Raw genomic sequence first — 14,544 nt, forward strand, 5'->3', positions numbered from 1 at the left:
TTGGTTAAAAGAATAAGAACTATACTAGAAGCAATGCCTCTTTATGATGAAGGTAAAAATACTGAAATAAAAATTTTAGGGGCGCCTGGGTGGCGCAGTCGGTTAAGCGTCCGACTTCAGCCAGGTCACGATCTCGCGGTCCGTGAGTTCGAGCCCCGCGTCAGGCTCTGGGCTGATGGCTCGGAGCCTGGAGCCTGTTTCCGATTCTGTGTCTCCCTCTCTCTCTGCCCCTCCCCTGTTCATGCTCTGTCTCTCTCTGTCCCAAAAATAAATAAACGAAAAAAAAAATTTTTTTTTTAAATAAAAAAAATTTTTAAAGTCTCCAAAGATGAGGCAACTACCTTAATGCAGTAAGAGAATGACTTCTGTTTGTGCGCCCAAGGGAAAGGAAATAAAAACAATCCTAATCAGAATTTCTTGACCTTGACACTTTATGATCTGCTTCATCGTTTTGGTTTATTTACACTTCTGACTCCCGGGGCTCTCAGTGCCCTGGGCTCCTGGGACCCAATCTCTTGTACCTTCTCTTTACGCCTTCCCCTTGAGCAACACAAAAAACTTCCGATTAATGTCAGAAACTTAATTAACTGAATGTTAGCTGAAATCGATTTCAGAAAGTATTAACTGATCTACCTTTTAACTCTTAAACTACTTGTTTCCAACTGTAGTAAAAGGTTTGGGCACCCTACAAAGGAATGCTGTGCATCTCAAAGCAGATTTCTCTTTTTCTTTTGGGGAAGGGAGTGGTGGTAGTGATAATGGAGAGTATGATGGATAGAAAATGTTTATATTCTCATTAAGATAAGAAGGTTTTATGTTCTCACAGAATGGTTCTCAGGTACAAAAGAACGTATCCATTTTTCTATTTTGAACTCTTAGAGTAATGTCAATTCATAACCCATAGTTGATATTCAACTGATGTTTGTTGAAGTCAATCATCTTGTTTTGGATCTGTCAGGCTGACAGGAAGAAAGGGTCTGCTAGCATCCTCAGTCCCCTGAGATTTGTCCTTAGCTCGTCTCCCTGAGAATACTCTTTAGATGGAGGTTTAGCCATGTCTATGAATCCAAATCCATCCTTCAGTTCCCTGGCATTCTTGGATTTGGGTCCACACTTAAATTAGTATTTAATGTCTTCATATTGATGTCCTAGAATGCCTTAATATTATTTCTATTATTTCCACCCTTGGTTCTGGGGTTTCCGTTAAAAAAAAATTGTCACAGTGTACCTTCTTATTTCTTAATACTGAGCAACTAAGAAAAGATACAAAAGATACAAAATCCATCCTAACCAAGAAGTCCCTTCCATCAAGAGTTGTAAAACATTCTGTCCATGTGTTTGGAATTATCTTTTGACTTTAACATTTTGACTCTAACATTTTTTTTTTTCAATTTGAAGGAGAATTTTAGAAGTTTCCAAAAAAGAAGTAACTTTATCACCAAATCAGTAAACCACGTTACCAATTATTTTTTATTTGTATTGCACACAATATTTTACAGAAAAAAAATAAAGAACCCCTTATTGTTAAACTCCAATTAATTACATGTTTTCTTCTGATTCCTCTCAATGTAGATACCTAAATTTTTACATAAATATAATCAGTACATAAAATAATTTAACACTTTTGAATCTCACTTAACATTTGTTCATACAATTTTACATATAGCAATATCATTTAATGACTATTAACAGTCTACAACAGCAATACCAATACATCAAAATCTGCTCATCCATTTCCCAATTTGGGGCTTTTTTTTTAAACCCATATGAATGAAATTGCTAGAAATATCTTTGTATAAGTAGCTTATTTTTCTTTTAAATACTTCCCCAGGCATATGCTATTCGAAGTGAGTTGATCTAGCAAAAAAAGATTGGTTACAGAGCTCTTGTTGTAATCATCTAAATAATTCTTTTAAAAATTACTAATATAATAATGCTACTGACACGAAGATACGTGAATTTTAAAATGTTTTGCTGTATTAGCATAAACTAGGTCAAAGTTGTTTCAATTTGCATTTTTAATACTATTTAAATCTGAATTATCATTCCAAGAATTCACTTTTATTTGTAGCTTCTCATTTGTACTCTATCTTTTCATTAATATGCTTAGTAAAGAGTAGAAAGCCTTATGGATTTGCATCTACTTTTTAAAAAACATTAAGCACTTTATTCATGTGTAATGCTAGCAGCTTTTTTTTTTTAACCCAATCTTTTCATTTTCTTCCTGTTTGGTGTCCATTTTTCATTTTTCTTTAGTTGATCTCACCTACTTTCCCAATAATGTTTTTCACTGCCATAAAGTTTTTTTTGTACTGCTGGGATGAGAATTGTAGTCTTTTTATTTTTACCTTTATAATCAACATTTTAATTCATCTGGAATGAATGGCCTTATCATATGCAAAGTGGGCCCCATTCTTTTTTCATACTGACATCCAGGCTAGTCTTTCCACCAGTAGTTATTTCATAATTACTTGTTTTTTAATTGGTTTGTCTTTAAGTCCTAAACTTTCTAAATATACTATGATGCTGAGTAGGGAGTTTAAGGGCAAGACTCTCATTTTTTTCCCCTAAGTTAAAAAGACAAATCTATCTTTCCTTGCCTATTTTCCTACTTTACACAATTCTGTCAAATTATTCAAAGTATCAGTTGGAATGGTGAGTGGAAGTGTAATAAATCTATATATTAATGTCATCTAGGGGCATTCCTTTGGATAGGATTTCATACATATTACCTTACTTGATCCTCACAATAATTCGGCAAAGTCTAGTTCTATAGATGGTGAAATTATCTTGATGGGTTTAAACCTAAAAATATACCCCATAAAACCACTTTATCACATTCAAAATATGCATAAATATTAAGACCAATTCACGACTTGTTTCCAGTAAGCTGTAAATGTCTTAAATCTTTTTCTCCTTTTCCTCACCTTTTAGCCTAGTAACATCTGCATTTCTTATAAACATGTTGTTCAGATCAAAAGATACTCTAAAAAGCATTACTTTGTCAAAACTTAGCCAAATTCTGCTGCCAGGAGCTCCACTGCTCTAAACTATATTTTTAATTAATCCTAATCTTCCCATTTCCCTGATGAGAATCAGCTGAGAGACCCGAGTCTGGAGCAATGCTGCACTGACTTCCAGGAGCATGTTTCCCCTCCCGCAGTACAGGCACTCTTATGACAGTTAATGGTAGAAGAAAGCCTAGATTCCACTGTTGGCTCTTCTATACATACCAGACCCTGAGCAAATTGTTAATAATTATCTTTCTTCTTTAAAAATCTATTCACTATCAGCCTCACAGGGTTGTTGAGAAACTGTAATTAGAAAGCACGATAAGCGCCTAACACATAGAAATGCTCCATTCCAGAACAAAAAATTGGCTTAATGGGCTCTCTTCCTATAGGATTATCATTCTAAGGAACAGAAACAGGAGACTGAAGTGGATGGAGTTTACCTCTTCTCGCAACTCCACAGATATTCACAACTGTAGTACAACAGTTTTGGCTTCTGGTGGTTCTAGAAAAAAAATGTTTCTGTTGTTTAGAAATCTATGGATGGTTTTGAGAAACCATCTGTAATCCCAGGTTAGAAATGCCTCACTCCATTTCTTCTTAGGAATTTCATAACAGCCAATCTGAAGTACCTTTTCCTGGGGGCAAGATATTTTTTCCTTTTGGCCTGAGTTAGAGTTTTTGGAAGTTCTTTTCTTTTAGGTGCCAGCACAGGGCTGTGCAGCAATTTTCTGAAGTATTAAATCAGAACTAACCTTATGCCCTAGATTTCCTTTGGGACGAACTTCCCAAGAGTGAACTAAATGAATTCTCCAATGAACCAATGACTAAATGAATTCTCCAGCACTTTCTGTAATCTTTTGATTGTGGTGGTGTCCCTGACTCATAGGTTAACAAGAGTCAAATGGGGGAACTGAACTGCAAAGTGGAACTGAACTGCAAAGTGTATTGTAAACACCAGACCTTGACAAATAAAGGAACATGCAAAGCTAATCTTTTAACAGTTGGCACTTGCATAAGTTGCTATTGCTACCATCACGTCTGTACATTGATATCATATACAAAACACCCACATAATTTACTGTGTAACTATTCAGAGGTGGTAGCAACTGTAATAACTGCAAAACTAATTAAAATATTCCTTAGGTATTATTGTTGTTATAGACAAATACAATCGAAAGATCATTAGTAGATATATATTACCTGCCGTTAAGCACAGTTGCTAATATGGAACCCTCACTTATACACCCAATACTAAAATAAAGTTAACCTTGTCCAACAGTCAATCAGTTACTGATAGGTTAACAAAGACATCCAATGACTGATGTCTCAAACAGAACTAAAGACAACATCTACGCAGCATCCATCATATAACCAGTTCTAATTACTCATATAGGGAACTGCCCTCTAAATGAAAATACTCTGATGCCAGGACGAAGGCCCAAAATAGCACTTCCAGTTTGCTTCTTCCTAGTTTTCAAGATGTTTCCCTGGGCTTTCTAGGTTTTTGCTTCCCTCAGAGGAGTCTAGTTTGGCCATGATTATGTTATTGGTTCCAGAGACCTCTGGTTGTTTATCATCACCATCAAAGATAATGTCTTCTGGATTTGGAGGTGGGGGACAGAATTCTTCACTTGGAAAGATCTCCCGGAACAGTGTTTCAGCTTGCTTGACCGCATGCTCATTTCCCAGTCCACAGTCGGGCCCAGAGCAGACATAAACATTGGACGGTAAGCCATTATATGAGCTTCTGCTGACTCCGGAGGAATCTCTCATATTAAAATAAAGAGCCCACAAGAGTCTTGGCTTTGTAAGTTCCTCCTCATTTATTGCTGCTTCAGTATACGGAGTGAATAGTTTCTTTACTACTGACTCTAAGTCTTCTCTTGCTGTTTTAGAGGAGGAACAGGTCAAATGTACCAGATAAGTGTCTTTCATGCACGTCATGGTTGAAGAACATAATTCAGTGACACGAACGGCACATGTTCCTGAGTCCGCTGGAGGCACTATCAAAATGGAAATTTGCTGATCTGAATCTGTCTTTAGTATAGATTGATCTGTAATGAGCACTGCCCTGGAGATCTGCTTATACTGTATATTTGAGCATGTTTTCTCAGAAAGGTAACTATCCTCCACAATAAAATATTTAGCATTTATTCTTTGACCTAAGTGATCTATAATTGCTTTACATCTTCCAGATTCTTTGTCAACTACAAGGCATTGAACTTTATGGCGAAGACAATAGATTCCACCAAAAACTGCACACATCCTGCAGAAACACTGGGGAATTTCTCCTTGGCCATATAAGGGAAATAAAAAGGGAGTGTTGCCAAACCGTCCAAGACACTGAAGGAAGTTTTTTGTTGCTTTAAGGCCATCTATTGTAGTGCAAGATGATTCTGTCATTGCAATGGAGTGCAGTACAAAATGCTGGAGGTTGGGGGTTAATTTTTTAGTTTTTAAGTACTCTGAAAATGAGCATTGCATGAAAGCTTGGTATTGGTCAGGATGTTGTTCATAGTCTAAACAAAATGTAAGAAATTTCATTAGTATCCTCTTTTCAACCATAGTGAGTTCTTTGCTATTGAAGACATCTGCTCTGGAACAAGGCACCTGTTCTACTTTTCCTTCTCGAAATGCAAGAATCCTAGTGACATTTTTAAATTCTGCATAACGACTAACATTTGATTTGATTAAAAGATCAATCAGTAACCCTTGAGAATACAGGAGCTTTGATACCAAATCAATATTAAACCTCCTGCTTTCTTTAACTATTTGAGAGTAAGTAATCCTATTTCTCTTTAGTTGATCAGTGTTGTCTTCCTCTATAGGTTTGTTTTCATCTGTATCTCCACCTGAAACTGTGTGTCTACAAGTTTCATCTCCACAATATTTTTCTTCTGCCAAGGTGCCCTCTACACCACTTACTTCTAGTGAAATCTCTCCATCATTTTTTGGAATGTCTTTGGCAGGCATTTCGTAGCTAGTGACATAGGAGTGTGTTTCTTCAGACAAGCATGCAGAATCCAGAGGTTTAGTGAGAGTACTAGATGTCAGTGAGGAAGGATTTTTCTGCAGAGCATCAGTCTCTTCAATTTTGTCATCCATATCCTGATTGGCGTAACAAAAAACTTCTGTGTGTTGAATGGTTTCATCCGTCTTGCGCAGAGTGATGGCTTCTTCTGTTTCATGAATCAGGCCTTGCCACGAGGCAGTACTTTCTTCTGCAACATCACTCTTTTGCTGGTACTCCTTCAACCAGGAGAGCAATCCTGAAAAGTTGAAACTTGCCCAGTTTCCTCCATAGTAGCTTCTTGAATCGAGATGCAGAACCCTCTGACCACTTCTTGAACACGCAGCTGCAAGGATGGATTCAGGCAGACCTGTCCCTATTATGATCACATCGAATTCTGTGGGGAGACTGTCCGCCATTCTGGAAGATAAAGCGTCTGCTGACAACTGCCGATAAAGGAAACACGTATGAGTCTAGGCTGAGGGCTCAGCTGGGACGTGAATGTGCCGTAATAAATCTCTCCTTGTGGTATTCCAGTTCATCCCAGAAGTACGGAGGCTGCAGGTCCTAGCTGTTTAACTGTCACCCTTTCTTAATACTGTTTTCCTTAGGTCAGTAGCATAAAAATATGATAAAATATATCTAATCACATCTGAGAACACTAAAACGGATGTGTGGTTTTCATTTCTGTATTTCATCTTAGCAGTAAATGTCAAAATGCATCACACATGCATTTGTGACTGGAACTCTTCTCTGAAAGAAGAAAATTCAAGAAAGAATACAATTGTAAACAATATTAAGAGAAAAGTAATTTCATGCAACAGCAATTACAATCCACTGGAGTCTGATTTGTTGTTAGGACATAAGCCTCTATGAAAGCAAGTCATTAAATGCTTTCTTACATATTTTCTAATTTCTTGAAAACAACAGAGATTTACCCCCCCAAATTACATAATAATGAAGAGGGGACATCATAATGTCCCATAAAAATAAAGAACTTTCATAATACAATTCTAGAAGTTTTGCTTTTCTTTTTTTAAATATGTATTTTTTTTACATTTATTCACTTTTTGAGAGACAGACAGAGTGTGAGCAGGGGAGGGGCAGAGAGGGAGGCACAGAATCTGAAACAGGCTCCAGGCTCTGAGCTGTCAGCACAGAGCCCAATGTGGGGCTCAAACTCACGAGCGGTGAGATCATGACCTGAGCTGAAGTAGGACGCGTAACCGACTGAGCTATCCAGGTGCCTATAAGTTTTGCTTTTTCTAATACTAATATCTGAATAAAACTATACAGAACTGTGAGCTTAGACTATAAGAAATGCGTGGTTCCACCTGTTTATGGAAACAGACTACATACTATGTGCACATTGTCATGACGAGGAATATTTCTGTGGCCAATTTAGTCAGTGGGTGTTTTTAGAACAGCTGAATGAAAGACATTTCCGTGCCAAAACCTCCCGTAGGATCTCGTGGTAGCATCATGAGACTATTTTAGTGAATTAACCAGATTATTGCAAAGGGATTAATTCAGTCAAACAACCGGCATTTTGAAATATTTAGGTGCATAAAAGGTCTACTGAAGGGAACATGCATTTATAACAAATCTTTATATGAACGTACATACACACATGTGTTTTTAGGTGTAAGTTAAAAAGGAGAATTTCTGCCTTTCTAAGTGAAAATATATTCGTATAAATAATACCTACTTGTGAAATCCAAGTGAGCATGAGGTGGCTTGCATTTTGCCAGCCTCTGGCTCTGTGACCCTGAATCTCTGTATCCCAAGATAAAGGCCTATCTAAACATCCTCTGCTAAGATTAATATGTTATCTGGATTTTTGGAGGGGGTGGGAGGTGGCAGTGAAGAAACCACCCCCCCCCCCGTTAACTTCTGGCATAACGCTGGTTATACACCATGCACAGAACATCTGTGTGGCTAAAGGGGCAACAGCGAAGGGGGTGGAAGGCATGCTGCCCTGGCAGTTTTCAGGCTGACACACTATACATACACCATGTGATGTCTCAGCCGTCATCGTCATCGTGCAGCTAGAGGGGGCGTTCTTTGAGCACTAACGTTCCCTACCAGTACACTCACTGAAATCTAGATCAGTACTAAATGGGCCTGCCTAGGCTAAGATGACAAATTACCTTGGACATTTGTAAAACAAGCCATTCGACCGAAAATTGGATTGAATCGACTAGTTCACTGAATGGACTGGTCAGTTTAAGTGAAATGGCGATCTTAACAGTCCTGTCTGGTCAAAGCCTCTGCCTCAAGAATATCAGGGATTCTACTTGCTGTCAGCATTCCCTGAAAAAACAGGAAGTGAGCGGTGAAATGAGGCAGCCGCCCAGCCTGTTCATACATGTACGTATGCATTACTTACCCTGCTTTCTTCCAGCAGGGTGTGCAGAGGAAGACAGAACCCAGGAAGGTATATGAGGAAGTGTAACCACACCATGTGCTTATTATTGGCTTAGGAGACAGAGCAGAAGATACAAAGCATAAGTGCTAAAACCAGGCACCTTCTAACCCACAGATGTCCAAAGAGTCCTCAAAACACCAAGCACATAGGACAGAACCACCTTAAAGAACATTTAGCTCACTCCTCCATGACATAACAAAACTGATGGCGGGAGAGTTTAGTGACTGGGAAACTCCATACAATCGGTTAGCCAGGCGACAGAGCAGAACCCACTCTCGTGTCATCAGGCCAGTGGGCTTTCCACTTGATAGGGCAGTGGAAACAAGCAGCCACTTTGGGAATTTTTAAATTTCCTCCCCCTAAACACTCCATGTTAGTTCTTGCTCAGGGAGAATGGGGGGTGGGGGGATGTACCCTCCCTTTCTTCGACTTTAACTCTTATCTAGGAGCACAATCCTTGGAATTTACTTCACGCAAAGAAATTCTTAATCCTGGCTAAGAACTTTTTAAGTTCTATCATAACTCCACTGTTGACTTGTCTCCCAGGGCTTAAACAGGTCTCTGAATCTCTTAGCCCAGAGTTTCCACCTCTAATTTAAAAAAGTCATGGTCGAAAGCGTAACTGTATGCCCAGAGAAACACAGAAGTCAAAACACCATGTGGTGAACGTTTCTACCAGTTTTAGATAATCCCTTCTGACTAGGATGGGACCTGAGCAGGGAGAGGAATGAAGGAGGAAAAAGCAATGGAAGAGAAGGAGACGCAGCAGCAGAGTGAGGTCACAGAGAGGAGATAAGGAAGAGGGAGAATGCTAGCACTAATAAAGAACTCCGCACACCCTGTTTTTAAAGCCCCAGGCACAAAGTCCAGGTAGAAACAGAACTTCCCAGCACATAACGAGCACTTCTTGGAAATAAGAAATTTCATGTCTGTGATCAAACACCTGTTGCCCATCTCAGGGAGCGTTACTGATGATACTTCACAATTAAGCTTCGATCACCCTCTTTCTGAAAACTTAGCCTGCCTAAAAAATTGCCTGGCAGGTATTTTAAATATAAATAATATAATCACCTAGCCATCTATATTACCACCTACATACACTTAACAGCCCCCTCCCAAGTTTCAAATCTTTGTATAAATGAAATTCTCACATTAATGCTTATTGAGGAGGGGGGACGTAGTATTGGAATATTAGAATCACTGAATCAATCAAATAAATGAAATCATGATTTCTATTACTTTTTTTCTGGTTTCCTTTAAAATACCAAAGAGTGAGTTATATCAAATATTTGGGTTTGCCACAACATAGAAGATTGGTGAATAAGAAAATTTCTGATAATGCTGCAAAGATTTTGTTCTCAAAAACCTGCCAAGATAAAAGCAGTAATAAATTATCAATACATTTCAGGATTTTTTTTTTTTTTTAAGGAACTTTAAGACCTGAGAAATACACATTCTCATTTCACAGCCTGTACAAATGAAATTCCTGGAGCACACACAAAAAGGTACTTGTCAAGCTTAGAAAATCATGTCCTCAACGATACATTGGGTAGATCATCCTTCAAAATGTCAAGTCTCAGTGAGACTTGAATCTTCCACAGGATTAGGAATATTGTTGAAATAAATCTTCATTTTAACAATCAAGTTCTACTTTAATGAAATCTACTGGCTGCACAGCTAATTATTTGTCCATCTAGGGTGGGATTCTCAGAGCCAGATGTAATCTCACCTTAGATTTTGGTGTGCTGGAACCACTAAGGAGGTAAAATATAGTAAAAATAGCTTATGAGCCACAAGTCAATTGCATTCTGAAGACCTGAATGAAGCTCTTTCACTTCCTAGGAAGCATTAGGTTTACATCTGCTAATGAGCAAAATTAAAGAAAAGAAATACACACTGCCACTCGGCTACATTTCTACTTCTCATTTTAGAAAACAGTATTGAATGAATTAAATCTCTTCTCATCCCCCTCTCCAGCTTTCATGAGTTACTTTTTCTTGAATCTGTTGACTCTACAGCCCCTCGTTTCTTTCCTCAAAGTGTAAAGCCGCTGTTTCGTGGCCTGTTGAATTATATCGGGAGGTGAAAACAGAGAAATGAGATGAACTGGACAGTGGCTGGAGGGAGCTGGGAAGGAGCTGGGGCTGAAGCCGGGCCGGCTGCGTTGGAGAGGGGCAGCCACAGGCACAGAGCCGGGGCCGCCGCAGGCCGAGAGGAGGTGAAGGAAGGAGGAAGGAAAAGCCATGCGGCGCGGGGCGGACGAGCGGAGGCGAGGCCGGCGCGGCAGCTGAACTGCAGGGCGGGCTGGAGGGGAGGCCGCGCGGGGAGGAACTGGGAGTGGGCTGGGTGGCGAGGGGACGCGCAGAGATGGTGGCAATGCAGGGAACGGGAAGTTTTCAGAGGGGAGGATGCTTTCCTCCCAGCCCAACTCACCGAAAAGGCTGCTGCTAAACCCGTCCCACACGCAGCCCACGGTGTCCCAGACCCAGCCGTTCCTCAGGCAGGACACGAAGGTAAAGGTGACCCCGAAGAGGGACACCAGCAGGTCGCTGAGGCTGATGTTGACCAGCAAGAGGTGGGTGGGAGTGCGGAGCCGCTGGAACTTGTAGTAGAGGACCAGCACCAGCAGGTTGTTGCCGACGCCCAGCAGCCCGATAGAGCCAAGGAGCAGCGCCAGGCGCTCATAGGTGCCCGGGCTGAACAGCGGCGCGGGGCTGAGCGTCCCCGCCGGTCCCGGCCCCTCGGCGCCCGCGGCCCCGCCGCCCTCCCAGTGGCCCTGGCCGCCGCTACGGTTCCCCGAGTACATGGCCCGGCGCCGGCGCGCTCGGCGGCCGCGGCGCTCAGCCTCCAGCGCGGGCCGCGGCACGCTCCGCACTGGGTGGGGCTCGGGCTCCACCGCCCGCCCCGGCCATTGTGCGCGCCAGGACCTCGACGCGTCACCAGAGGCCGCCCTCCTCCGCCCCTTCCGCCCGGCCCGCCACTGTAGTCCCGCCCCCTACCCCGCGCGTCGCGTTCCCGCCCCTCCCCGCTCCCCCGAGGCCCCGCCCCCTTCCCCTGGGCGCTCTCCTGTAGCCCCGCCCCTATCCCCCGCGGGGTGCGTTCCCGCCGATCCCCACACCTCTAGCTCCCTCTCGTAGCCCCGCCCTCTTCCGCGCCGCGCGCCCGTATAGCTCCGCCCCCTACACCCCCGCCCCTCCGAGTGTCTAGTTCCCTGCGGCTCCGCGCGCTCTCAACCTCCTCATAACCCCGCCCCCTCCTTCTGGCGCTTTTCCGCCGCTCACCTCTGGCGTATCCTCTGCTTTGCTCGCATCTGGGGCTCCAGACTCTCCTTCCTGGGCCCAGCACCCACTGCCCCAGCGTGTGCCCGCACCAGTGGACAGCAGTAGGCGAGCAGGGAGGAGAAGGCAGTAGGGAGGCAAATCCACCGCAGTGGCTCCGCACATCCCATCTCCCTGCACCCGGCTTGAAAGCATCACACCCATGCACCCAATTCACTCGTGCATTTTCTCGTTTACAAACATTTATGAGCGCCTGCGCCTAACACAGGCTAATGAGAGGGTAGGTGAGGGCCTCCCATCTTGGGTTTCTCACCATCCCAGGAAGCTGTAATAACTTACTGCTAGCCCACAACATTACTCTCATCTCACACAGGTAAGTGAGCCCCAGGCTGGACCCCTAGGCCCGCCATCGTTGTCCTTCCTGTCCTGTTACTGAGGCCTGCCAAAGCTCTTCACTGGTGGTGACCATCCAGGCTGTGCTCTCAAAGCTTCAACCTAAATCTAGCTGCTATAGAGAGGTAGGTGCTATATTTAGAACACACATTTTCCACTTGGCCTTTTCCCCAGTAGCCATGAAAATATAGTACAAGTCAAATATAGGCTGTGAACGTGATCATAGTCTGCGAGGGCTGCACCGCTGTCCCCGCACAGCCTCTAACAAGGTCCCACGGGAGGACCACAGTCCTGAGCCAGACCTGGAGGTGGCCCTGGGTGCTGGTGACAAGCACAGTGTGGAAGGGCAAAGGAATTGTCCTCTATGAGGGTGTTTACCCCTTCTACCCCTGTTCAAAAGACCAGTAGAAAATCACTAGCTTCACTGAACCCCCATTCTAAATTCCCTGGAAATGCAGAATCAAATAGGGCGGGGTGATCTCTCCACCCTGGTGCATTGAGCAGTAGCTGGGGGGGGATCCGCTCTCAAAACCTTGATTTGCCTTTAAAGATTCCAATCTGGATTTGTCATCTATGAGACTTATTAACCCATCCACACCTTTAAAAAATTCCTCTAATTTTAATTTTTTTTTAATCTTTATTTTTGAGAGAGAGAGAGACAGCATGTGAACAGGGGAGGAGCAGAGAGAGAGGGAGACACAATCTGAAGCAGGCTCCAGGCTCTGAGCTGTCAGCAGAGAGCTTGATGCGGGGCTGGAACCCACGAACTGTGAGATCATGACCTGAGCCAAAGTCGGACACTCAACTAACTGAGCCACCCAGGTGCCCCTCATATAATTTTATATTTTAGATGTATGCAAACATTTAACAAGTTCTATATGTTTAATATGTTTAATGTTCACTATGTTTTCATCACACTTCCTATCTAGTCTACAGTAAGTTCTCAATAAATATTTGTTGAATGAATAAAGGGCTCACTATATTTTTTTCTAAAGCATTCATTCATTCGTTCCTTCGTTCATTGGTGCTGAGTCCCTGCCCTCACAAAGCTTACATTCTGGTAGTGTTGGGATAGATAATAACCAAGTAAGTACATGTGTAGTGTGTCAGATGCTGATATGTGCCATAAAGAAAAAATAAGGCAGAGAAAGGGTATGGGGGAGAGAACGAAAAGATTATTTTGTACAAATGGTTATGGATAGCCATGCTAAGTTCTGCAAGCACAGGGAGCATGTACTGGGTTAGGACTGTTCTTAGCATTTTGGAGGAAAAACAAGGAAACCAATGTGGCTGGAGCAGAGGGGAATTAAGAAATGAGGGCAGAAATATGGGTGACCAGTGATTGGGCAGATCATCCAGGGCCATGGACATTTTAATAAAAGGACTTTTGCTTTTACTCTCTCAGAGTAAAGTCCAGGGAAACCTATATGGAAGAAGAATAATAGCAAGGAAGGAAAAAAAGGAGTAAGAGGCTTTTGGCAAATGTGTAAGGATTTTGATAGAGTCATTATTATAATACTATTAACTGCTAAAGATATTTATTATACCCAACAGAAGCAGACTAATACCAGAAATATGATTTATATTGTCAATAATGATATATATTTTTATTTATTTTCAGAAGTATGTTATGATAGGAGATGGCAAAATACCACACCTTAAAAAGCAAGTGCATAAGGGCAGACATAGACCAATGGAACAGAATAAGCAAGTGCATAAGGACAGACATAGATCAATGGAACAGAATAGTCAAGATATAACCCTTCACGTATATGGTCAATTGATTTTTGACAAGGCTGTCAAGACCATTCAATGGGGAAAGGAAAGTCTTTCCAACAAATGGTGGTAGGAAACCCGGATGTCCAAATGCAAACAAAAAACAAACAAACAAAAAAATCAAGTTGGACCCTTCTCTTATACCATTTAGAAAAATTGACTCAAAAAGCAGCAAACCACTAAACTTAAACACTAAAACTATAGAACTCTTAGAAGAAAACATAGGAGAAAAGTCTTCATTGCATTGGCTTTGGCAATGATTTCTTCAATATGGCACCAAAGGCATAGGCAACATAAGAAAAAATACATAAATGAACTCCAACAAAATTGAAAACTTTTGTGCATCAAATGACACTATCAAGAGAGTGAAATGACAGTCAATAAAATATTTGTGAATCATAGATCTATGAAGGATTAATATATAGAATATAAAAAGAACTCCTGCAACTCAACAATAACAACAACAAAAAACCCCAAGCAACCCAATTCAAAAATGGGCAAAGGACTTAAATAGACATTCCTTCAAAGATATACAAATGGCCAACAAGTGCATAAAAAGATGCTCAATATCATTAGTCACTACAGAAATGCAAATCAAAACCACAATGAAATATCACTTCACCCCTGCTAGAATGGCTATTCTCA

At 41.7% G+C, this 14,544-nt stretch overlaps 2 protein-coding genes across 4 annotated transcripts in view; both read right to left on the reverse strand.

Moving 5' to 3' along the window:
- The window catches only part of OPN3 (opsin 3), a 45,009-nt gene extending 33,697 nt beyond the window's left edge, over positions 1-11,312 (reverse strand). For 2 of the 3 annotated variants that reach the window (XM_047077078.1, XM_047077077.1), the window contains exon 1: positions 10,886-11,312. In XM_047077078.1, coding sequence (XP_046933034.1) covers positions 10,886-11,258 — 373 coding nt within the window. In that variant the 5' untranslated portion in view covers positions 11,259-11,312. Of the gene's footprint in view, positions 1-6,441; positions 6,778-10,885 lie in introns of those variants that run through there. The other variant, XM_047077079.1, reaches the window with a different exon arrangement.
- CHML (CHM like Rab escort protein) lies at positions 1,448-10,959 on the reverse strand. Its single transcript, XM_047077076.1, has 2 exons — positions 10,886-10,959; positions 1,448-6,470 (listed from the first exon to the last, which is right to left on the reverse strand). Exon 2 carries the CDS (start codon positions 6,441-6,443, stop codon positions 4,482-4,484), a length of 1,962 nt encoding a protein of 653 aa, XP_046933032.1. The 5' UTR covers positions 6,444-6,470; positions 10,886-10,959; the 3' UTR covers positions 1,448-4,481.
- Positions 11,313-14,544: the final 3,232 nt, after the last annotated feature.

Source organism: Lynx rufus, unplaced genomic scaffold, assembly GCF_022079265.1.
Source record: "Lynx rufus isolate CCGP_SWC_20201006 ecotype Redwood Valley unplaced genomic scaffold, mLynRuf1.p SCAF_15, whole genome shotgun sequence".
Classification (NCBI taxonomy): Eukaryota; Metazoa; Chordata; class Mammalia; order Carnivora; family Felidae; genus Lynx; species Lynx rufus.

What these genes read in the sequence shown, in the direction of transcription:
- CHML (XM_047077076.1), bottom strand. Translation starts at nt 6,443, where the DNA reads ATGGCGGACAGTCTCCCCACAGAATTCGATGTGATCATAATAGGGACA.